General features: G+C 43.0%; 1 protein-coding gene across 1 annotated transcript; it reads right to left on the bottom strand.

The window, feature by feature from the left end:
- Positions 1 to 1,067: 1,067 nt before the first annotated feature.
- Positions 1,068 to 24,079, bottom strand: LOC129188876 (uncharacterized). The gene is made up of 18 exons (XM_054789990.1): positions 23,786 to 24,079; positions 23,545 to 23,707; positions 22,738 to 22,887; positions 22,495 to 22,655; positions 22,231 to 22,407; positions 18,753 to 18,894; positions 18,496 to 18,683; positions 18,259 to 18,400; positions 18,019 to 18,182; positions 13,880 to 14,089; positions 12,285 to 12,450; positions 7,746 to 7,898; positions 7,511 to 7,671; positions 5,724 to 5,897; positions 5,521 to 5,662; positions 3,294 to 3,481; positions 1,752 to 1,893; positions 1,068 to 1,680 (listed from the first exon to the last, which is right to left on the bottom strand). Exons 1-18 carry the CDS (start codon positions 23,984 to 23,986, stop codon positions 1,505 to 1,507), a joined length of 3,000 nt encoding a protein of 999 aa, XP_054645965.1. The 5' UTR covers positions 23,987 to 24,079; the 3' UTR covers positions 1,068 to 1,504.
- Between the last annotated feature and the right edge of the window lie 879 nt (positions 24,080 to 24,958).

Here is a 24,958-nt window from a genome sequence, read left to right as displayed (position 1 = left end):
GATTGTCAACTATACAGTACTGTATTTTTATCGGGGGGTTTTCACTTCATATTTGCTCCCAAGGCCGCACGGTGGTCTAGTGGTTAGCACGTGGCCAACACAGTAACAGCTTGGAGATCGGGAAGACCTGGGTTTGATTCTCCCTTGGGCATTTCTGTGTGGAGTTTGCATGTTCTCCCCGTGTGCGCGTGGGTTTTCTCCAGGCACTCCGGCTTCCTCCCACCTTCCAAAACCATGCAGGTGAGGTTAATTGGTGACTCTAAATTGTCCATAGGTATGAATGTGAGTGTGAATGGTTGTTTGTCTATATGTGCCCTGCCATTGGCTGGTGACCAGTCCAGGGTGTACCCCGCCTGTCGCCCGAAGTCAGCTGGGATAGGCACCAGCATGCCCCCGCGACCCTAATGAGGAGAAGCGGCATAGAAGATGGACGGATACTCTGTGGGAATGCACAAAGATAAAGTTTGATGACGTTATTGAGTGCTAATGTGTATATTTGTTGTGTGCACAGCTTCAAGTTAATTCGTGCTAACACACACACAAACACACACACACACACATCAAGCAGCGGCGCTATCATCTTCTCTCTGAAAAACAAACTCCAAGCTTATAGTGGTGGATGGTGGGTCTGTATTCACTTTGGGCTTTTCATTTGATGTTGTTCCTGTCTTAGTTTTACACATTACATACTAAATGAGATAAATGACCACCCCGGTCCGTGGAGATTTGTGGGAACACGAGCCGGGCCGTGGGTCCAAAACGGTTGTGGACCACTGAAATGGAGCTGAGACGTGTTCCTACCAGAGCTCTCCCTGCAGGAAGGTTTTATCCAGTGTAAATAAAGGTCCTATCCATGCTAGCATATATCCTATACATACTGTATGGATGGAGTAAATACAGTATACAGTAGATTCATGCTATTGTTTTCAGTGATAAGTATAAACAAAAATATATGTGTGTGGATTTTTTACCACAGAGATGAAAATGGAGGAGAACTGATGGGGTGGTATCTTCCACGACCATCCGGGATTCAGAATCACTTCTTTCACATTAGCACAACATGCATCTTCAGGTGGAAAACATATTTATTACAACTAACTCACATCATCAGTAAACGACTGATGTCAGAGTTAACGGCATGACTGACGACGTAAGCGTCAGTAAGTGACATCGACATATCAAGTGGAGTGATAAGAGATTATTATACACTTTTGCCTGCCTTGGAGGCTACGGTATGTTGTCAGTAAGTCATGTGCAACCATCATTATATGATTACAGTGTGGATTAAGAAATGTGCTATTTTAGACAGTTCAATTATGTCTAGATTAGAGATTGTAGCTGCTGTGTCAGCCACTGACTAACTAAATAGACATGGATGATTTTCACTCTATTTTCATTCATTTGTGGATCCAGAAATGAAGTTTTGGTGTTGAGATACATTGTGCTTTTAAATTGGACTTGTTGAAAGGTGCAGAGGCCTTAAAGAAAAGAGTCATGCCAGCCTTCAGCGGGCTTTGGCGTGGATCTTGAAAGGGTAAGGAGTGCGCGTGAGTCCAACGATTCCCTCGAAGCTCAGATCAACTCCATCCAAGGTGGAGAAGGTGAACTTGTGAAGCAAACTGACCAGAAACAGGAAGAGCTCCATCCGGGCCAGACCCTCTCCCATGCACACACGTTTCCCTGCCACACGAGACAACAATAACCATCATCTCCTTCTTCTTCTTCTTCTTCTTCTTCAGTGTTAGCTTTACCTGCAGAGAAAGGTAAAAATGCCTTCCTCGTCACAAAATTGCCATCAGCATCCAGGAAGTGTCCTGGGTTGAAGGTGTGTGGACTTTCCCACTGGTTCTTGTCAAAGAGCACGGAGGTTAGGATGGTGAGCACGTTGCTTCCCTGGAAACACAACAAGATGCTCAGCTGCTCGCACAGCAATCACACGAGCACTCCAAAGTCTACCCCACATCAGATGGGATAGGTTCCAGCCTAGCAGCCAAACAGTGTACACCAGGGGTATCCAAAGGGTTCCCACATAGTGAAAAATGAAAGGATGCAACTTTGCTATTTTAAGCCTATTATTAGTATCAACTTCACTCTTTTCTCTTCCCCCCCCCCCTTTTTTTACTGTTTGTTTTTTAATTGTCCAACTTTCTTCTTTAATAATCTTTGTGAATTTTCTTCTTGTAATATTGTGACATTCTCCATTCCTTTCGGCTTTTCCCTTCAGGGGTCGCCACAGTGAATCAATTGCCTCCATCTAACCCCGTCTTCTGCATCCTCTTCTCTTGTGATATTATGACATTATTCCCCTACTTTTCACTTTCTTCTTATAATACAAAACGACAAAAACGACAACTTTATATTGTTTTGTTTCTCATATTAAAGAGTTTAAAAAAATATTTTTCTTCTTTAATATTTCAACCTTATGCTACTAAAATGACTATTTTTCCTTATAATATTATCAGTTTATTCTCGTAAAATTGTGGCTTTTCTTCTCATTATAATACAACTTTTTTTCACTTAATATTTTGACTTTCTTGTAAAATTCAATTAAAGTTTTTTTTTTCCATTTTTTGTTTTTTAAAATTTTGATTTCAACTTTTTTCTTGTAATTTTCTTCTCATAATTATGACTTTATTCCCACAATATTTTGACTTTATGTAACATAACTTTTTAACTTTTAATTTTCCAAAAAAATTACACCTTTATTCGTTTTGGTTGTTTCTCATAAAACGTACAACTTGAAAAAAAATAACAACCTTTTTTTGTTAACATTTCAACTTTATGCTTATGCTTTTTCATTTTCCAAATATTTTCAACTTTCTTCTTAAATAGTCTTCTTAAATAGTTAATTTTCTTCTTGTAATATTTCCATTTACTTTATTTCCATATTCAAACTTTTTTTTTTACCAGCCTACCTTTCTTAACTTTATTTTATTTTGTTTCTTATATTATGTCTTAAAAAAGAATTTTGTATTTAATATTTCAACTTTATACTACTAATATTACGCCGTTATTCTTGTAAAATTATGACTTTTTTCTCAGAATATTTTGACTTTATTTTTGTGAAATTTGGGATTTTGTCCGTTTGTGCTGTTTTTGTCGTTTTGGGCCCTCCTGGTGTAGAAACAATCACTGCACAAGGCACAATAACAATGCAAGTCAAAACAAAATGTTACGTTATAAATGTCAACGCTGTTTGTTGTGTTCATTTGTTTCTGTCATAACGGACCCTGAATGTCCCAGGGTCGTCTGCCATGTTTTTGAAGGTGGCATTACCAGGAACACCCATGCACCTTGGGTATGGCGTAGCCCCCCAGTTGTGTGTCTTTGGTGGCCACTCTGGGTCCGTTGAGGGGAACAACATTGGCCATCCTCTGGATCTCGTGGATGACTGCGTTGGTGTACGGCATGTTGGCTTTGTCAGCCATCATGGGGCAGCGAGTCGACCCGATCACTCGCTCGATCTCCGCCTGAACTTTGGCTTGGAGGAGAAACAGAGAAAAAAAAAAGCTGGCTTTGACATGTTGATGAATTCATGGCTATGTCTCCGCTGCAGCAGTGAAAAGCAGGTTCAGTGGGACCCGCACATATTCCCCATTCAGCATTTGCATCCCCGCAAATTAGCAACAAAAAATTACATTTTTTAAAATGACTTTTGGATTTTATTCTGAATATAGGCTGTTTAGCAAAACTTATGTACATTATAGCAGTGGTCCCCAACCCCCGGGCCATGGCCCGGGCCATTTGGTACCAGGCCGCACAGAAAGAAAAAATAATTTACATTATTTCATTTTTTGTTTTATTTTGAAAAGTCGCCGGATTCTCTGTTACATCCGTCTCACTTGCCGCACGTCCATTGTGCGTGTGCTAACTTTATCTCATGCCGCACAGAGAGACTACTACTGTATTTTTACCATTTTTCTTTCACCTAAAGGTAAGTTTTGATGACTTACTGAGTGCTAATGTGCACATTTGTCTCAAGTTAATTCATGCTAGCGCACTGCCTTTTACCACACACATCAAACAGCCATGTCATCATCTTTCTGGAAAAACTTGGCTTGAAACTTGAACTGGTGGATGGTGGGTCGGCATTCATTTTGTGCTCTTAATTTGATGTTATTCATGTCTTAGTTTTACACAATACATAATAAATAAGATAAATTAGATCACTATAATGTGCGACCCCCCCGCGGGAGATTTGTGGGAACACAAGCCGGTCCGCGGGTCAAAAAAGGTTGGGGACCACTGCATTATAGCAATGTCATTTATCTTATTATGTATTGTGTAAAACTAAGGCAGGAACAACATCAAATCTTACCTTTATGCATTCCCACATAGTATCAGCATTTGGGAGCAACTTCATAAGGCAGCATACGCTAACATGAATGAAGGCACAGAAGCGATGGTTTCTGAGGCGAATGCTCCAGTGTGGGAATATATCGCTTTTAAACAGAATGAACGCGGTGAGCGGATGAACACAGACGACCGACACGGACGTTTTTCTAACTGGGAAAAAAAAACTACAGACGGCGATGCCTCGGGCAGCAGAGTTCGTCCTGACAGTCAGCACTTACTGAGGTGTTTGGTCGGCAAATGTAAACAAAACAGTGCAAAATGGTGCGCTTTCACAGACAGTTTTGCTGGCTACATTGCAAAAACAGACATACAGGCAGCTTGTGTGTCAAGGTAACGTTTCACACCGTACACTATACTTGAGTACCATCTGGTGGTTCAAATGTGAATTACACCTGATGACAATGAAAAAAATGTAGATAAAATCAATTATCGGTGATCATTTGTAGCACAATTATCGACAGCAAAATTTGTTATCGTGACAGGCCTAATACACTCCTGATCAAAATCTTAAGACCAGATGAAAAATTGCTAGAATTTGCATTTTGCACATTTGGATCTTAATGAGGTTTTAAGCAGAGCTACAATATGCAAAAACAAGAAGGGGGAGTGAGACAAAAAGCACGTTGAAAAAGTAATTTATTGAAAACAATAATTAAACTGAAATAGGCTGTTTATCAGCTGATCAAAAGTTTAAGATCACAGGCTATAAAAGCTGGAATCTGCTCAAAATGTTCATTTCCTTCTTGTTTTTGTCTTGTTAATAAAGCATGTTACTTTTTACTTTCACGGTATTCCGGGACAAAGTGCATCAATATGGGGCCCATAGTTGTGTTTGTAAATATTATGTACATATACATTCTGTTTTTCAAGGGCCAGTTGGCAATGCAAATAACAGTTGCTTTTATTGCAAATGTTGATCTGAAATCAGAGGAGAACGTCAACATCAAGCTAGCAGGAGCTTTTGGAAAGGCAGGAGTGAGCTGGCGTAGAGTACGATGGCACCTCGATGCGGCAAAACATAATCCAGGCTTTGTGCCAAAAGTTGGCATTTTTATTTGTGATTGGCGGGGGGTCTTGTTATGTAACCCCTGCAAATAGCATAGATCTACCGTATATCCACCTCTGATGTAGTATTCTTTCACAAGTCAAAACATACACACCTACCCTGGACCTGAGGGTGCTTGATGAGGAAGATGAGGCCCCACTGCAGCGTCTTAGAGACTGTCTCAGTCCCAGCAACAAACAGATCCAGACAGCACAGAACCAGATTGTTGTCATCAAAACCCAGTTCACAGTTTGCTTGGTCCTGCACAAACACAAGGTCAGTTCTCGTCTTCTCCTGCACCTTTTTCATTGTATCCTCTTACTTGACTCTCCACCAGGAAGGCATCCATGTAGTCTTGTGGGTTGTTGGGGTCCAAATCCAATTTATGCGTCTTTATCTCAGAACTGATGAAATCCTGCAGGGTTCGGAAGTGGCTGAACATTGTATTGTGAGGCCCGGGCAGGTGTTTCATCAGTGCTGGGAATGCATCGTAGAGCTGCAAAAATGCCAAACTGGTGTCATTTGATAGGTCGAAGACTTTCATTCTTGCATCTCAACACATTGTGTGTTGCCTGTGAATGTTCTCATTCATCCAGGTCATTGTATTTTCAGGACATTCAATCGATTGCAACTGGACTGTTCAGGTTGTCTTGGAAGACATTTTGCCTCTCATCCGAGCAGACTTCATCAGTTCATGCTCAAAGACTAGGTGGGACACACACCTTCAAGGTGGCGGACATTGAGGAGGATGATCGGAGCTGTGGCTATAAGGTGGTCAGTACCAGTTGTGCTGGTATATTGAGATATTGTGGAAAGGTGGAAGGAATACTTCGAAGATCTCCTCAATCCCACTGACATATCTTCCAATGAGGGAGCAGTGCCTGGGGACTCCGCGGTGGGCTCTCCTATCTCTGGGGTTGAGGTTGCTGAGGTTGTCAAAAAGCTCCTCAGTGGCAGGGCTTTGGGAGTGGATGAAATCTGCCCGGAGTTCCTTAAAGCCCTGGATGATGTGGGCGTGTCTCGGTTGACACCACTCTGCAGCATCGCGTGGACATTGCGGGCAGTACTTCTTGATGGGCAGACCGGGGTGGTAGTCCCCGGAGTGTGTGTTCCAACTATCGGGGGATCACACTTCTCCGTCTTCCTGGTAAGGTTTATTCAGGGGTTCGGGAGAGGAGGATAGTTGGATAGTTGAATCTCAGATTCAGGAGGAGCAGTGTGGGTTTCATCCTCTCGGCAGGGTCCTTGGGGGTGCATGGGAGTTTTGTTCATGAGTGAGGGAAGGATGGAACGCAAGATCGACAGGCAAATTGGTGCGCCGTCTGCAGTGATGTGGACTCTGTATCGGTCCATTGTGGTGAAGAGCCGAAAGGCAAAGCTCTCAATTTACCAGTCAATCTACGTTCCTACCCTCACCTATGGTCATGAGCTTTGGGTAGTGACCAAAAGGACAAGATCGTGGGTAGAAGCGGCTGAAATTAGTTTTCTCTGTCGGGTGGCTGGGCTCTCCCTTAGAGATAAGGTGAGAAGCACTGTCATCCGGGAGAAACTCAAGTAGAACTACTGCTCCTTCGCATTGACAGGAGCCAGATGAGGTGGCTTGGGCATCTGGTCAGGATGCCTCCCGGACGCCTCCATGGGGAGGTGTTCAGGGCACGTCCGACCAGTAGAAGGCCTCAGGGAAGACTCAGGACACGTTGGAGAGACTGTCTCTCAACTAGCCTGGGAACGCCTCAGGATTTACCGGGAGGAGCTGGACGAAATGGTCAGGGAGAAGGAAGTCTGGGCTTCCCTGCTTAGGCTGCTGCCATCGCGACCTGACCCGGATAAGCGGTAGAAGATGGATGGATGGGCAGTCATTCTTTTCATTATGTCTGATGCTGAGATAAGCTTTCACTGCTTTTCGACTGTCCAAAATATCACACAAACAAAATGGTTGTGTATGTGGCTGGTTGAAAACCAACAATTGCTGCTTAACCCAGCAATTGCTGCTTAACACACCTCTCCGTGCAGGATGACAAACTCTTAAGATCATCTTCAGAGCATTTGCTAAATTTAATCAAGACTAAAACAGATTGACTTCTTTTTTTCCTGGCATTTGACTCTCACCCGAGCCCAAACGGAACCTTCCAGATAGATCATCTCAGCCAGACAGGTGTGCAGTTTCTGCAACTTGCGGTCGCTGTAGTCAAACCTTTTCCCAAACACAATCTGACAGATGATGTTTGCCACGGCACTGTTCAAGTTGGCCACAGGGTCAAAGGCTTCACCTGAGAGTAAAAACAGTCTTTGTTCAAATAAAGAAATAATAATACAGGTCGTCTTTAGTCTCTTGTCCTGCTACCTCTCTCTTTCTCCATGGCCTCCTGCAGATGTTGACCCTCCTCACAGATGCTGCGCTCGATGGTGCCGTTTGCCAGGCCAAAGGTGCGCAGGGTGGCCATGGCGAAGTGGCGCTGCCTCCTCCACACCTTGCCATTACTGCACAAAAGCCCTCCTGAGGCAGAAGCAACCAGGTGGGACCTTCAAGTACCGCGTGCTGTGCGTGTGTGTATTAGGGGAAGGTATGACAGTGCCAATTTGTGCAGTAACAATAATTGTAACTAGAGATGCACGGTGTCTTTTTTTTTTTTGTCAAAACCACACCGATAACTTCCTGCTTCTCAAGACCAATACGGTACCAATTTTCTTGTCTATTTTAAAAAAATATAAATTTATCTGTGGTTTGTGAGTTTAGGATTTGACCAACTGTACCTGTTGATTTTTCCGAAACAAATATCATGACATAACTACTACCACATCACTGCTATCAGGAGAACCAGAGTATAGAGTGGCGCACAGGTGGACTTATATTCGGACACATGTTCCGAGCAGCCAGTGTGCCGCTATGGAGGTCAGGAGAACCAGGCATCAGTGGCTCAGGAGGTAGAGCAGGTCGTCCAGAAACAGGAATGTTGGCAGTTCGATCTGCTCCGCTCCCGCCACCCAGTCACTGTTGTCGTGTCCTTGGGCAAGACACGTGAATGAATGAATGTGAATGAATGTTTGGTGCTGGTCCGAGAGGCGTAGGCACGAATTGGCAGCCACGTTTCCATCAGACTACCCCAGGGCAGCTGTGGTCACAGATGTAGTCTACCACTACCAGTGTGTGACTGAGGAGTGAATGAATAATTGTGAAGCACTTTTTGGTACCTTGTAAAAAGTGCTATAAAAATCGAATCCATTATTATTTGTCTCTACCTTTTGCACTTTCAAAGGCGGCGGCACAACAAGCCCCAGGTGTGGTAGCAATGCTGCTCTTTCAGGTGGCTGATAAGGGTTTTTGTTTGATGGGGTTTTTTTACCCCGCTCGTCACGGAGCATTTGGTACAACTAGCATGCGAATTGTCTCGGAAAGGGAATGTGAGCTCGGGATCTTACGATAGCTATTTTTAATGTTATCTGATTTATTGGCATGGCATCGTATTAATAGGGCGGTTTGCATCTGAGTGTGACGCTTCTGGGAAGAGACTCAAGGCCCTGTCACACCTTGACGATTTAGCCAGCTTACGCCAACGTCTGAAAAAATTGGTCAATACGCTGGCATACGTCCAATAAGTTATGGGTAAGTTTTGTATAAGTTAAGAGCACGCTGAAGCACGCCGGCATACGTCATAGTACGTCCAAGTCATCCAAAAATTTCGTGCACGCACAAAACATTTCGACGTAGGTCAACGTATGATTAATACGTCCCGCATCCGCGGGCAATAAGTTATGCGATCGTTGACGCCCGTTCACACATGTTATTTGTAAGTTACGTACAAGTCAAAATACGTCAACATACCTTGAGACAGAACTGTCTTCTTGGCGAGTGAAGATGAAGGCTGTTGTTATTGTATTTGCAGGTAAGTTTGCAGCTTCACCAGTAGAGGGCACTGACACTGGGAATGGAACCAACTTTTGATTTTTTTATCAACTTTATTAATGCATTAGCGAGTCACAAATACATGAGTGGTAGCGTATGCAGCCTACACCAGGGGTCCCAGACTCGCGGCCCCCAGGACGATAGTTTGCAGCCCCCGCCTTAATATGAAAAATTAATATTCGTGTGGCCCGCAACTTTGATATGAATGACACTTGTCGTGACACTTGACATATTTTGACTTGTACGTAACTTACAAATAACGTGTGTGAACGAGCATCAACAATCGCTAATAACTTATTGCCCGCGGATGCGGGACGTATTAATCATACGTTGACATACGTCGAAATGTTTTGTGCGTGCACAAAATTTTTGGACGACTTGGACGTACTGTGACGTATGCCAGCGTGCTTCAGCGTGCTCTTAACTTATACAAAACTTACCCATAACTTATTGGACGTACGCCAGTGTATTTTTTCATACATTGGCGTAAGCTGGCTAAATCGTCAAGGTGTGACAGGCGTTGGGCGTTGGGCATAAATTGTGAACACCGGCAACACGCTACGCATTCGTTGATATAAGTTGTCTATAAGTTATAGAAACGTTCTATATAAGTTACTAATACGTCATGTTTACGTCGACCTCGTTATGAATACGCTATGTATACGCCCAAAGTTGAAAAAAAAAATGTCGGCAGTTGAATGTATGCCATCAAAAGGATCACGTCAAGCATGCGCTGCCTAAATCGTCAAGGTGTGACAGGGCCCTCAGCACCTCCAAATCCAAGGGCATGGTTCTCAGTCAGAAAAGGGTGAATTGCACCCTCCGGGTTGAGAATGAGGTCTTACCCCGGTGGTGGAGTTCAAGTATCTCGGGGTCTTATTCACGAGTGAGGAAAGGTTGGAGTGTGAGGTCAACAGGCGGCTCGGCGCAGCGTCTGCAGTAATGCGGTCGCTGTACCGGACCGTTGTGGTCTCTATTCCCACCCTCACTTACGGTCATTAACTTTGGGTCGTGACCGAAAGAACGAGATCGTGGATACAAGCGGCTGAAATTATTTTCTCCTGTAGGGTGGCTGGACTCACCCTAAGAGATAGGGTGAGGAGCTCGGTTGTCCAGTGGGGGCTCAGAGTAGAACCGTTGCTCCTTCACATCGAGAGGAGACAGTTGAGGTGGCTCCGGCATCTTGTCCGGATGCTTCCCGGACGCCTCCCTGGTGAGGTGTTCCAGGCATGCCCAGCCGGGAGAAGGTCCTGGGACAGACCTAGGACACGCTGGAGGGATTATGTCTCACAGCTGGCCTGGGAATGCCTTGGTGTCCTCCCGGTGGAACCGGAAGAGGTGGCCAGGAAGTCTGGACTTCCCTACTGAGAATGCTGCCCCCGCGACCCGGACCCAGATAAGCGGAAGAAACTGGATGGATGGACATCGTAATTCCCTCATATCGGCCTGATAATTATCGTGCACCCCTAGTTGTAACACATCGACTGGTTCCAGCTGCAGGAACACTCCACTCTCCTCTTTAATAAGCTAAGTAGTTGATGAGAGTTGGGTTTGCTCACAGTGTCCATCAGGGGTGCATGACTCGTTTTTTATTGGCCCCTGGCACATAAACAAAAAAAATACAATAAAAAGAATCATGTAAAGACAACAAGATGAAATGTTGATACTAATAACACAAAGCTGTGTGTGTGTATGTATGTGTGTGTGCGTAAATACAATAATCCCTCACCATTTTGCGGCTTCACTCTGTCAGTTTTTCAAAAATGTGTTAATAAACCATCACTGATTTGTGGTTGACTACGGCCTAGTCATAAAATACACATATTTAAGAAAATGTCATGTACTTTTTTGTCTAAATGAAGAATGTTCAAGCATAAAAATGGCGAAATGAAGTACAATGCAAATATAAGGCATTCAGAAGACGCATTCAAAGACTTTGTGATGATATGTAGTATTGTACACTGGTCACTAGGTGTCAGTAATGTCACGTTGATCAGACAGTAGCCACTGCAGGAAGTACTCTGTGATAACGTGACGCTCCGAACGCTAACTGTATTACGTATATCTTATTTTCTCTTACGTCTACTCTCTTCGGTAGTGATGTGCGATACCACTGACTTTGTGTCCGACTCGGAACTGAGTAAATTTCAGGCTGGTATCGGCAACACCGATCCGATAAGATACTTTGTACAAATTCACCTGATGTCTCTGGTAAACTTTAAAAATGTTGCATATCTTGAAAAAGACGTTAATTAATTTATTGATTGAAATAAATTATTTAAGTAAATTAATTAAAAAACGAATTTAAGTTATTTATTTTAAACCCTGAAGTATATTGAGGTAGCGGAGTGATTTACAATATAACCAAGCTAATATACAACAACAGAAAACACAGGACAAAATTGTATGAAATATGTAAAAATGGGATTCTAAATAATAAAAGAAAACTAAAAACTATTCAACTAAATGATTAATTATTAAGAACTACTATAACAATGAAAAATTGGTTTACAATTCACACATGGCTCCGTTTATGATCGGTCATCGTTTCAACAGACAAACGTTTATGACAAACATTACCTCAAATGACTAAAGTATCGATTTTTGATTTGCGTATTAATTTTACGCAGGAGTGTAAACAGGTTTTCTATGCTCTTAACTATCAAAATATTCCATTTATAAATAATAAATCCTACTTTGTGGAATTTCACTTATCACAGTCGAGTCTGGAACCACGAGAAATGGGAGAGTGGAGGGGGGGTACTCAAAATTTCTTCAAGGTTGGCAGGTCAGTCTCGGTTTTTGTACGGTTTTGTGTTCGTTGGCCCTTTTGGAATGAATTCATGGCAGAAGTTTCCACTGTAGTAAAAGCCCTAGTGGCCCCTGTTGTTATCATATGAATGCAGTAATTGATGTGTGTGTGTGTGTGTGTGGGTGGGTGTGGGTTTGTGGTAGACTTTGAGGGTCTGTGGGATTCACCTGTGTTTCGAGAGTACATCCTGGCTAACACAGGGTTGTGGGGCCGGTCGGCAAAGTTCTCAGCTTGTGTGATCAGAACGTCTTTCAGCAGCTTCCAGCCGCACACAAACACCCACTTCTCTCTCCCCAGACTTAAGCGGAACACATCCCCGTAGGTGTCGGCCAGCTGCGGACGCAGGAACAGAGAATAATGGTGTCGTGGCGTCTAGCGTGTGACTCTGGTAAGAACAATACGTTCCTGTTGGACAAGCTGTCAACAGCACCTCTCAGCACATTCCACATTACAGCTAATCGTAATTGGATCCCATTCTGTGAATGAAGAAGCACCTTTGTTAGCATGCGCCTCATACGTGGCAGGGGAATGCAAACTACAGCCTGGGGGCGTGCTTGTTTGGGTTTTTTTAATGGCCTGTGGCACATTCTAAAAATATAATTAAACAAGAAAAAATTAACACTAATTTTACAAGAAAAAAATCAAAATATTAAGACAAAAAAGTTGTAATGTGGAAAAAGTTGTAATTTTACGAAAATAGCATTTTTGTAACAAAGTTGAAAATATTCAAATAAGATGTTCTTTTTTGTTAAGTTGCAATATTTTGAAAAACAAAAAAAGCAAAGTTGTAATTTTGGGGAAATTAGGTTGCTGACAAAGATATAAAAGAAAAAAAATCTGTATTCTAACGAGAAAAAAAATTGTAATCTTACCAGTATAAACTCGTAATATTATCAGGAAAAATAAAGTTGTTTTTGTAGCATTTGTAGCATATTGTAGAGTTGAAATATAAAAGAAAAAATAAGATATTTTTTAAGTTTTAATATTTTGAGAAGCAAACAAAACAAAATAAAGTCGTCATTTTTGGAAAATTAGGTTGGGGAAAAAGTTCTAATATGGGAATAAAGTCATAATATTATGAGAAGAAAAGTTATGAAGATTATTTAAGACGAAAGTTGAAATATTTGTAAAATAAAAAAAAACAGCAGAAATTGAAAAAACAGTAATTTGACAAGAGTAAATTCCAAATATTAAGAAAACTAAGGTATCTTCTATACAGAAAAAAAACTTGCAGCCTTAGTAGCATAAACTTGAGATTATGAGGAAAATTAAAGTTTTTGTGGCATACAGTTAAAATATCAAAGTAAAAATAAGCTATTTTTAATAGTCGTAATATTTTCAGAAACAAACTTGTCATTTTTTGAAAATTAGGTTGGGGAAAAGGTAATAATATTATGGGAATAAAGTCATAATATTATGAGAAGAACATTTATGAAGATTTTTTTAAGACAAAAGTTGAAATATTTGGAAAGAAAACAGAAAAATTGGGGGAATAAAAGAGCAAAGTTGATACTATCCATCCTCATTAGTGCCACTGGTATGCTGGAGCTTCTAATAACAGGCTTTTTCACCTGTTTGACAAAGCTGAGATGCAGTTTTTCTTCTTGAAATATATATAAGCTTCTCAGCACTGCTTCACAAAATGCCAAAGAGGCAAAATGTAAACACGCTACTCACAAAAATGTGGAGATGTTTGACTTTGTCTGAGTGGCGTCATAAAGCTTATTATTGGATTAGTTAGACGTTATTGGATGCATCTTACCTGCGTCAGGTACGTGTGAGACTGATTGATGGCAATATTGAAGACATTCCCGATGACAGGGAGAGCTGGGGGTCCCGGCGGAAAGTGGGGCGGGTCCTTTCTGCTGAGAAAACACACCGCGAGGAAAAGAGCTAGACCTGAAAGCAGCACCCCCCAGACGTTAACCCCCAGGAAGAAAGGGTACGCCAACATGGTAGAGCAGCCAAGCAGCTTGATTGCAGTGCTTGTGCTGATTCACCGGCATCGCGCTTATATGCTCTGTGTCAGACTGAACACGTGCACAGACGTGCACATCCCTCCTCCAATTCAACCCAGGCTGCCAGCTCGGGACTTGTCAAAACAAACATTTTACAGTCATTTTACAAGAATAAAGTCAAAATATCAAGGAAAAAAAGTTGCAATCTAACGAGAGGCAGTCGTAAATTTACGAGAATAATGTGATATGAGGAAAAATAACGTCATTTTAGGAGCATAAAGTTGAAATATTAACACTCGGTCTACCAGAATTCTGCAACTACTAGAATGACCATAGCAGTCATTTTGACTCTTTGTATATAATTTGGATTATCATTAAAAAGATCTAAAAATAAATTGGTGGAATAGGTAAAAAACACATCAGGACACTAAATGAAAACTATAGTGATGGAGTGTTTGATTGAATTGACACAACAACACTTCTCTGCAATTACACATGCAAACTCCAACTGCAACCATTTTCTCTGAAGCAAGGCTAAAGCCTCCATAGCTGTCACCTTCTTTCTACTTGTCATTTTTGTCTCTCTTGGGTTTAGAGTGAAGCTATAGCTAGGTTTTAGCATCACAGAGCATAAAAAACAAACAGCCAATAGAGCAGGAGGAAGGGCGGGAAAAATGTAGCAAATAGTGAAATATGACCCCCCTGTAAAAAGCAGGCAGTCAATTTGACTGCTGTGGTCATTTGAGGTAGTAACACTCAGATCTCTTTTGTGTTTTGAAATTTTAATGATAAAACAATGTTAGAATAAAATATACACACATTTAGGAAAAGTCAGGGTCCTATGGGTACCTAGTTTTTTTTTAAACTGAGTTATGACTTTGCAAATTGTGAAAACAGTCAAAATGACTGCCTTGGGAGTTTGAGTGTTAAAGAAAGATGTTTTTTTTAAAGTTGTAATATTATGAGAACCAAACAAAACTAAAGTTAAAACGTTAATCAAAAATAATTGAAAAATTGGAACAGCAGACATGGAAAAAAGAGCTGTAATTTTACAAGAATAAAAGCAAAATATACTGCTCAAAAAAATTAGAGGAACACTTCAAAAACACATCAGATCTAAACTGGGGGAAAAATGATGTTGAATATCTTTCCTGATAATAAGTGGGTGATGTATTAGTAACAAAATGATGCCACATCATTTGATAGAAATGAAAATGATCACCCTATAGAGGGGGGAAATCAAAGACACCCCAAAAATGAAAGTGAAAAAACGATGCAGCACACTGGTCCATTTTGCCAAAATGTCATTGTAGCAACTCAAAATGATTCTCAGTAGTTTGTGTGGCCCCCACGTGCTTGTACGCATGCCTGACAACGTGGGGGCATGCTCCTAATGAGACTACGGATGGTGTCCTGGGGGATCTCCTCCCACATCTGGACCAGGGTATCACTGCGGTACCTGGACACATGGAGGAGGTTCCAGGAAACAGGTAGTTACTCCAGGAGAGCTGGACAGGGCCGTAGAAGGCCCTTCAACCCTCAGCAGGATCGGTATCGGCTCCTTTGTGCAAGGAGGAACAGGATGAGCACTGCCAGAGCCCTACAAAATGACCTCCAGCAGGCCACTGGTGTGAATGTTTCTGACCAAACAATCAGAAACAGGCTCCATGAGGGTGGCCTGAGGGCCCGACGTCCTGTAGTGGGCCCTGTGCTCACTGCCCAGCACCGTAGAGCTCGATTGGCATTTGCCATAGACCACCAGAATTGGCAACTACACCACTGGTGCCCTGTGCTCTTCCCTGATGAGAGCAAGTTCAACCTGAGCACATGCGACAGACGTGAAAGGGTCTGGAGATGCCGTGGAGAACGTTATGCTGCCTGCAACATCATTCAGCATGACCGATTTGGTGGTGGGTCAGTGATGGTCTGGGGAGGCATATCCCTGGAAGGACGCACAGACCTCTACAGGTTAGATAACGGCACCCTGACTGCTATTAGGTATCGGGATGAAATCCTTGGACCCATTGTCAGAACCTACGCTGGTGCAGTGGGACCTGGGTTCCTCCTGGTCCACGACAATGCCCGACCTCATGTGGCTAGTGTATGCAGGTACTTCCTGGAGGATGAAGGAATTGATACCATTGACTGGCCCCCACGTTCACCTGACCTAAACCCAATAGAACACCTCTGGGACATTATGTTTAGGTCCATCCGGCGCCGCCAGGTTGCTCCTCAGACTGTCCAGGAGCTCATTGATACCCTGGTCCAGATCTGGGAGGAAAACCCCCAGGACACCATCCGTAGTCTCATTAGGAGCATGCCCCCACGTTGTCAGGCATGCGTACAAGCACGTGGGGGCCACACAAACTACTGAGAATCATTTTGTGTTGCTACAATGACATTTTGGCAAAATGGACCAGTCTGCTGCATTGTTTTTTCACTTTCATTTTTGGGGTGTCTTTGATTTCCCCCCTCTATAGGGTGATCATTTTCATTTCTATCAAATGATGTGGCATCATTTTGTTACTAATACATCACCCACTTGTTATCAGGAAAGATATTCAACATCATTTTTCCCCCAGTTTAGATCTGATGTGTTTTCGAAGTGTTCCTCTAATTTTTTGGATCAGTGTATTAAGAGAGAGGTCGTATTTTAACGAGAAAAAAAGTTTCAAGAGAATAAACTGGTAATATGAGGAAAAATAATGTTTGAGTTGAAATACTGAAGACAGATTAACACTTGAAAAAAAGAACGTCTCTCAAAGGAAAAGCGCACTCTTTGGGAATTTTGCCCATCATCCACAATCCCTATGTGAGACATGAATTGTATGTACTTTATTCATGAACATACATGTCTCTCTTTCCTGTGCGTTTTAAAGATATAAAACAGCTAAAAAGAGGCAGCTAAGAATGCACGTAATGGGACACACCTATTCCGCTGATAAAGCCTTCTGAAAAAAACAAAAAAAAAATGCCAAGAACGCTACATTTACATAATGTGACCTGCATATTAACCAAGCTAAAGTGACCGTTATTATTATTGCTATTAACATTGTTATGCCCAAGAACTACACTCCTTGTGTAGTGACACCTTGCCACACTACACCGGCTAGCGACTAGCTTCACTACACAGTCGCTCACAAGGTAACGCAACATATTGGCGCTGCTGCCATTGCTGCTGTGTTTTTGTTTTTGAGTTTGGAAAGGTTAATGCTAGGTGTAGCGTTCCTTTCTATGTTGCTATGTGAAATCAATGCACCCAGGAAGGAAGTTCCATTAATGCTTAAAAAGACAAAAACACAGCAAAATACTGTAGCTGTAACTCCATGCTCACAGCATGAATGTAAAACCATAAAACCTCGTTGGAAGTTTTTGGAGGTGTTTTAATAGCTGTTTTTACATCTTTGGAACGCACAGAAAACAGAAAGATGTGTGTTCATGTCTCACATAAGGATTGTGGAAGATGGGAAACGTTAAAAAGGTGCACTTTTCCTTTGGGATTTCAACTTTATGCTACTAAAATAATATTACATTATTTTTTTCCATTGTTGCTGTTTTTGTTAATTTAGTTTTCTTGTTAAAGTACTGTATATTTCTAGAATGTGCCGCGGGCCGCAGGCCACACTTTGGACACTGCTGCCTTACAAGATAGCGTATTGTTGTGTACACTAAGTATCGTGAGATGTGTGTCTTGCCAGTGCATTGACAATGCATCAACACCCTGACGGATTTGTGGATTCAAAAGAGTTTAATTGCAAAAAAACAAAGTGAGCATAGTATATAGCATAGTATAGCATAGCATAGTAATATATCTTTCATTGGTCCTTGCAGACTTTTATTGTAGGCAGCAGACGACAGCACATGCTAAGCTGACTTAAAGTGAGATTTATAGCTGCTGTGGAAGAGATGAGATGGAAGAGGATGAAGGGCATCAGCGTAGCACGGCAAGCACCCTGAACTCTTCAGGGGAACGCGTGAAGCCCATCACGCCCTCCAGGTTCGGCATCTCCTCCGGAATGGCAGTGAAGGTGAAGCGTTGCAGCAGAGCCGTGAAGAAAAGAAAGAGCTCCATCCTGGCCAGCTGCTCCCCCAAACACGCACGCTTACCTGGAAGCAGAAACACGGACAGCAGCTGGAGCTTTTCCATGGAAACCAGTGCTCCTTGCTTTGAGAGTTGTGAAACCTGCTGAGAATGGTAGAAAGGCATCTCTTCTGCGGAAGTGGCCCTCTGAATCCAAGAAATGTTGAGGATTGAAGATATCTGGTGTCTCCCACTCATTCTTGTCATGAAGCACAGATGTGAGGATGGTGGTGATGGCTGTGCCCTGGAAAGCAGTCATCAGAAGATACGATGAGGTCTTGGTTAGGGAGTTGGGTGTTCTAGCCAATATCCTGCTTTTATCCCTTGGTGGTGTTTTACCTTTGGGACGACGTATCCTGCCAATGTAGCATCGTGACTGGCCATCTTGGGGAATCCAAAGGGAACAATATTCCCCATCCTTTGCGTTTCGTGGATGACTGCTTCCGTGTAGGGCATGTTGGGTCTGTCGGCCAATGTGGGTTGGCGAGCCTGTCCAATCACCCTGTCGATCTCCGCCTGGACTTTGTCTGGGATAGTCAGAAGTAAGAACTGGGAGATTCTGCAGGGTTTGGTTGAAAAGCAACACCCAGACTCACTCTGTATCTCTGGGTAGTGCAGCATGTAGACTAGAGCCCAGCGCAAGGTTGTGGCGGAGGTTTCTGTGCCGGCCTCCACCAGGTCAAGGATGCAAACCAGCAGGGTTTCAATGTCAAAGCCGGCCTGGGGGTCTTCCTTCCCCTGCAAAGTTGCCAAGAGAAAATATTCTTATTGGACACAAAAGACATTAAAAAGATTCAGATGTATGTTTTTTTAAGTGAAGACTTGACTGGAATATTCTGTTTCTTTTCTGATAAGGGAGAACTTTGAGAGTGAGAGGGTCTTTCTCCTCATCAACATCTTGCAGAGGCTTTTGTATGTCGTATCGAGTTATGCATCCCTTATGCAGTAATCAGGAAGTTCAGATTTCATGGTGTCCATCCACCTCTTTCAACTCCGTTGGAGGGACACCGAGGCCGTCCCAGGCCAGCTGCGAGACATAATTCCTCCTGCATGTCCTAGGTCTGGCCCTGGATCTCCTCCCAGTGTGGCATATCTCCGGGTATGCCATGTGTTCCGACACCTCATCAGGGAATTGGCCAGTAGGCATCTGGACTAGATGCCCGAGCCACCTCAACTGGTTCCTCTCGATGCACGGCACCTCTACTCGGAGCTCCTCCCGGACGATCTAGCTCCTCACTTTATCTCTTAGGGTAACTTCAGACACCCTACAGAGGAAACTCCGAGCTTGCTTTTTTGTTCACGACCCAAACAAAGCTCACGACCATAGGTGAGGTTGGGAACGTAGCTCGACCAGTAAATTGAGAGCTTTGCCTTCCCGTTCAGCTCTCTCTTCACCACGACGGTCCGGTACAGCGACCACATTACTGTAGACGCCTTACCTCTCTCATGAACAAGACCCCGAATAAGTTGAACTCCTCCACCTGGGGCAAGACCTCACTCCCAACCCAAAGGGTGCAATCTACCATTTTCCATCTGAGAACCACGGCCTCAGATTTGGAGGTGCTGAGTCTCATCCCAGAAGCCTCACACTCTGCTGCAAACCGCCCCAGTAAACACTAAAGGTCACAGATTGACAAGAATCATCAGGACCACATCATCTGTGAATAGCAGAGATGAGATCCTAAGGACCCTAAAATGGACCCCCTCAGTGTCTTGGCTTCGCCTAGAAATTTTATCCATAACAATTATTAACAGAATCGGTGACAAAGGGCAGCCTTGGCCAACGTTCACCGGGAACAGTCTGGACTTACTGCTGGAAATGTAAACCGGGATCCTGCTCCGGTTGTACAAGGGCCGAATGGCACATACTGTAGTAGCGTTCCACCAATCCTGTGCTCCTAGGACACAGCTAAGGACACGGTCAAATGCCTTTTCCAAGTTCACAAAGCAGATGTAGACCGGTTGGGCAAACTCCCATGCACCTTCACTACCCTTGCAAGGGTGTGAAGTGGTCCAGTGTTACACGACCAGGACCAAAACCACATTGCATCTCCTGGAGCAGGGTTTGGACTATCAGTCGTACCCTTCTCCCCAGCACTCTGCTATAGACTTTCCCAGGGAGGCTGAGGAGTGTGATCCTCCTATAGTTGGAACACACCCTCCGCTCACCCTGCTTCTCAGGGGGGGACCACCACCCCAGTCTACCAATCCCGAGTTCCACGCAATGTTGAAGAGATGTGTCAACCAAGACAGTCCCCTGGATGTTGTGGAGCCCTCCCACTTTTTTAAAGTACACTGTGTGACAATTATTAGGCAAGTCAATAATTTTACCATATTGTCATTTTTATATGCATATTTTCCAACACCAAGATGAATAAACTTGAATGCCTATTGGGTTGATGTGCATGTGTGTGTTGAGGGAGGGTGTGGCCTTTGGCGATCAACACCCTTTATTAGGCGTGCACAATTATTAGGCAGCTTCTTTTCCTCAGGCAAAATCAGCCAGAAAAGAGATTTAATAGACTCTGAAAAGTCGAGTACTGTAAAACATCTTTCATGGGGATGCAGCACTCTTGAAATTGCAGAAATTGCCAAGATATTAGGACATGACCACAGAACCTTTAAATGTTTTGTTGCAAGTGCACAAAGGGGTCACAAGGAACGTTTATAGAGAAAAACATGCAAATTAACTGCCAAATATTTGAGAAAAATCAAACGTGAGGCTTCCAGGAAGCCATTATTCTCCAGTGCTGTGATATTCCAGAACTGTAATCTACCTGAAGTGTCCAGAAGTACCGTACATGTTGTTCAGTACTCAGAGACATGGCCAAGCTAAGAAAGGCTGAAACACAACCACCACTGAACAACACGCACGAGTTGAAAGGCAGCGTCTTCGCCAAGAAATATCTAAAGACCGATTTTTCAAATGTGTTCTAGAGATGAGATGAGAGGGACTCTTGATGGACCAGAGGGATGGGCCCGTGGCTGCATCAGCAATGGGCAGAGAGCGCCACTCCAACTCAGACGGCAGCAAGGTGAGGGTGGAGGTGGGGTACTGGAAAGGGCTGCAATTAATAGAAGATGAGCTTATTGGGCCTTTTCAGCTTGACGATGGACTCAAACACAACTCCCAAACCTGCTGCCACTTTTTTCACACAGTGGTACAGGAAAAAGTGTGCATCTTTCAAGAAGACCATGATTTGTATGCAGGACAATGCAAGTGCTCCACTGCGTGGCTAGCTAGTAACGGTCTGAAAAAGGTCTTCAAAAATAATGACATGACCTCCTTGCTCACCTGACCTAAACCCCATTGAGTACTTGTGGGCCCTTAAACGTAACATTCATTGTGACAGTCTCTGAACGGTGTCTGGGAGGCTTTGGTTGGTGCTGCACAAAAGTTGATGGTCAAATGATCAAGAAACTGACTCCACAAATGGAAGGCTTTTCCGTGTTATTGAAAAGAAGGGTGGCTACATTGGTCACTGATTTATTTTTGGAAATGTCAGAAATATTTAATTGTAAAGTTTGTGTTTATCATTCTGACTGTAAAAAATGAAAATACATGAGTGAGATGGGAATATTTGCTTTTCTTTGAGTTGCCTAATAATTGTGCACACTAATAGTTGCCTAATAATTGTGCACATGGAGATATACTCAATAAAAGACAAAACCTCACTTTCACTTTGAGGTTTATTAACATTTTGGATTGACCAAGTGAACTGAGAACTGTTATTCTTAAATAAAACTAATAATCATCATGCAAATTGCCTAATAATTGTGGACGCAGTGTAGTTGGATCTGTTGTGATTGAGGTTAAGCTGAATGATGTGTTGCATTGTTTTCTAGGTTGAACTGTGAGTTGGATGTGTGTTGACAGAAGTCACCATGGTGTCATTTTGCTTGTCTGGTTAAGTTAAACAGCTAATATGCGGCTACCTGCATCTGCTGCATTCTGCTGCCGCTCCAACTTATGCTAGAAGTTCAAATGGTCCTATAGGATAGTGGTCCTAACCGTAGCTGGAATCAGACTCCAGGGGCTTTGCAGGGGAAAAAAAATAATAGTAATTAACTCACCTTTTCTATCTCACCAAGGTACGCGTCAATATAATCCCGGGGTTCTTCTTGATTCCACTCTTCCTTGTGCTTCTCTACTTCCTTCTGCAGGAAGACCATGATCTCCCTGTAGTTGGCGTGGACCTTCTGGTGGGGACCGGGCAGATACTTGAGCAGACGGGGGAAGGTGTCGTAAAGCTGTGGGCGGAACAAACCCTTTAGGTCGGTGCTGCAAGACGGCAGAGTGTCATTATGGAGACGAGTCGAGGCGATGGCGGCCATGACCTGTATAACTTCAGAGGAGGAGAGCGCGATGGCCTCGTTGTCCAACTCTAGGAACTTGCGAAAGGTCCCATCACTGTACTCAAAGCGGCGTCCAAAGACCACAGATGAGATGATGTTACTCACTGCATTTATTATGGTGTGCTGGGGGTTGAACGGCTTTCCTGGAAAGGCAGCATGGGGACATGATGGATTAATACGGTTATTTTTGGAAGTCAATTTCACAGCTCTCTGAAAAGGACTTGCCTTGTTCCTCTTTGAACGCTTCACAAATGAAGTTACATTCGACTTTAATGTAGTTTTCCAGTGACTTGTGGCCTTCTCCAAAGTAACGCAGGTGAGTGTTGGCAAATTTCCTTTGCTTTTTCCAGTGGTAGCCATTGCTCATGCCGATGCCTGTGACAATTTGACGTTAACATTATTCATTCATCTTTTATCACTTATGCTGTTCACGGATTCAGTGAGCTGAGCCCAGGTGACTCTGGGCCCTGCTCACCAGTCAGCCACAGGCCACATACACTGTAGACCAGCGAGGGACACTTTGTTTGATGGTCCTTTAACACCTTTCTCCTACCTTTGTCCCACGCTGCAGAGATAGACTACTATACTGTATTTTTCCCCTTTTTCTTTCACCTCATATTTGCTCCCCAACGCTGATACTACAGTATGTGGGAATGCAAAAAAGGTAAGATTTGATGACCTTACTGAGCTCATACCAATGTGCATATTTGTTCGGTGCATCTCTCTGAAAAACAAACTCCAGGCTCGTACTGGTAGATGGTGGGTCTGTTTAGGGCTTTTAATTTGATGGTGTTCCTGAGAGTAACTGTCAAGGGACTAGTCTTGCAATACCCAGTGCATGTCTCTACAATCCATTCATCTACGGATTTATGGCTAATTCTTATCCATCCAGGAGGCTGCTACTGATGCCAGCGCATCTCTCACTTGTCAAACCAGATATCCGGTCACATTGGTTTATCCTTCAGAACCCTACCAAACCACACGCCTGGTTTTGGACTGTGGGAGAAATTTGTGGTACTTTCCATCACTCACCGATGCCTTTAAAGAACTCATTGAAGAGTGGCACGAAGGGACGATCAACAAAGCTGTCCAGCTGGGTGACGAGAGCTTCTTTGACCATCTTGTAACCCCAAATAAACACCATCCTCTGACTGCCTCTCCTCAGGCTGAACACTGGGCCATACTTCCTTGCGAGCTGCGGACCAAAACAACCAACGGACAAATTCAAGAATTATCTGGGAAGCTTTTCAGTATGTTCCGCCGTTCATCTCACATTTTCCAATGATTTGTCGTCAGCTCGGGTGAAGACATTCCCGACAAAAGGCACGGCCCAGGGTCCGGGTGGGAAACTGTGAGGTCTCCGGTTTCGGACCACATCCGTCAACAGCAGCACAGCAAAAGCAAACAGCAGCCAGCTGCTAAAGTCCAAGCATTGGAAAAGCACGTGCAAAATCATGATGAAGTTTTGCTGCATAAAAATCAGCCTGCTGTGTTCTCACGTAGTCCAAGGAGGAAAAAAAGAGAGCTCTACTTGGACATGTTATATAACACCAGCTGGAAAAAAACGAGAGCAGAGGTTAAACTCTTACAGCTGATAACGCTCACTGCCAACGCAGGACAGGGTGTATGGAATCAAGTACTGTATGTATGAAAGTACATGAACTTGGCTATGATACTACATCTATATCCTCAGTGTGGATTTTCGTCTGTTGTGATCGTCCCTAAGTGCGTAGCGTGCCAAATGCTACAGTTTAAAAAAACCTGACCTCGCTGCGACATTGTGTCTTCAATGAAGGTAAAAGTAACTTTAAATGTGCCCCTTTCATTTCTCAGCTACATGTATTTATATGCATTTGCACTCGTTTTCTGCAGGGAAAACTATCATTGTAAAAGTTGCGTGTCAACATTGTGTTAACGATGCTTCATTTAGGTCAAGAATACATAACATTTTATTTATTTTTTTTAAAAACTAATAATAGGTCATAGTCAACCACAAAACAGCATGATTTATTCATTAATTTATTTGGAAAAACCATGACGAGTGAAGCAGTGATATTTGAAGTGCAAAGTGGTGAGGGACGTATAACCAAAGACACAAATTCAGGTTAGTACTAAATATCAAAATAATAAAATAATTACATTTAAATATATAATAATAATAATAATGAGATGCATAATATCTTTTTTTTCAAACAGACACTGATAACCTTCTGCTTCTCAAGACTGATATGGTTTGAATTTTTTCCAATTTAGATTGGACTGTAATTTGTGCACATCTGGAGGTAAGACGGACTGGGACAAATTACCTGTTGATTTGTCTTAATCAAATATTATATTACTACTACCACATCACTACTATCCAGAGTATAGAGCATAGAACCAGAGTATAGAGCGGGAGGAGCCACCTGGCGTGGCCCAGCAAGGTGCACTGTAGTCGGGCACACGC

This window comes from Dunckerocampus dactyliophorus, chromosome 10 (assembly GCF_027744805.1).
Source record: "Dunckerocampus dactyliophorus isolate RoL2022-P2 chromosome 10, RoL_Ddac_1.1, whole genome shotgun sequence".
Lineage (NCBI taxonomy): Eukaryota > Metazoa > Chordata > Actinopteri > Syngnathiformes > Syngnathidae > Dunckerocampus > Dunckerocampus dactyliophorus.
The sequence above is the reverse complement of the archived record's forward strand: the minus strand, read 5'-3'. Positions and strand labels throughout refer to the sequence as shown.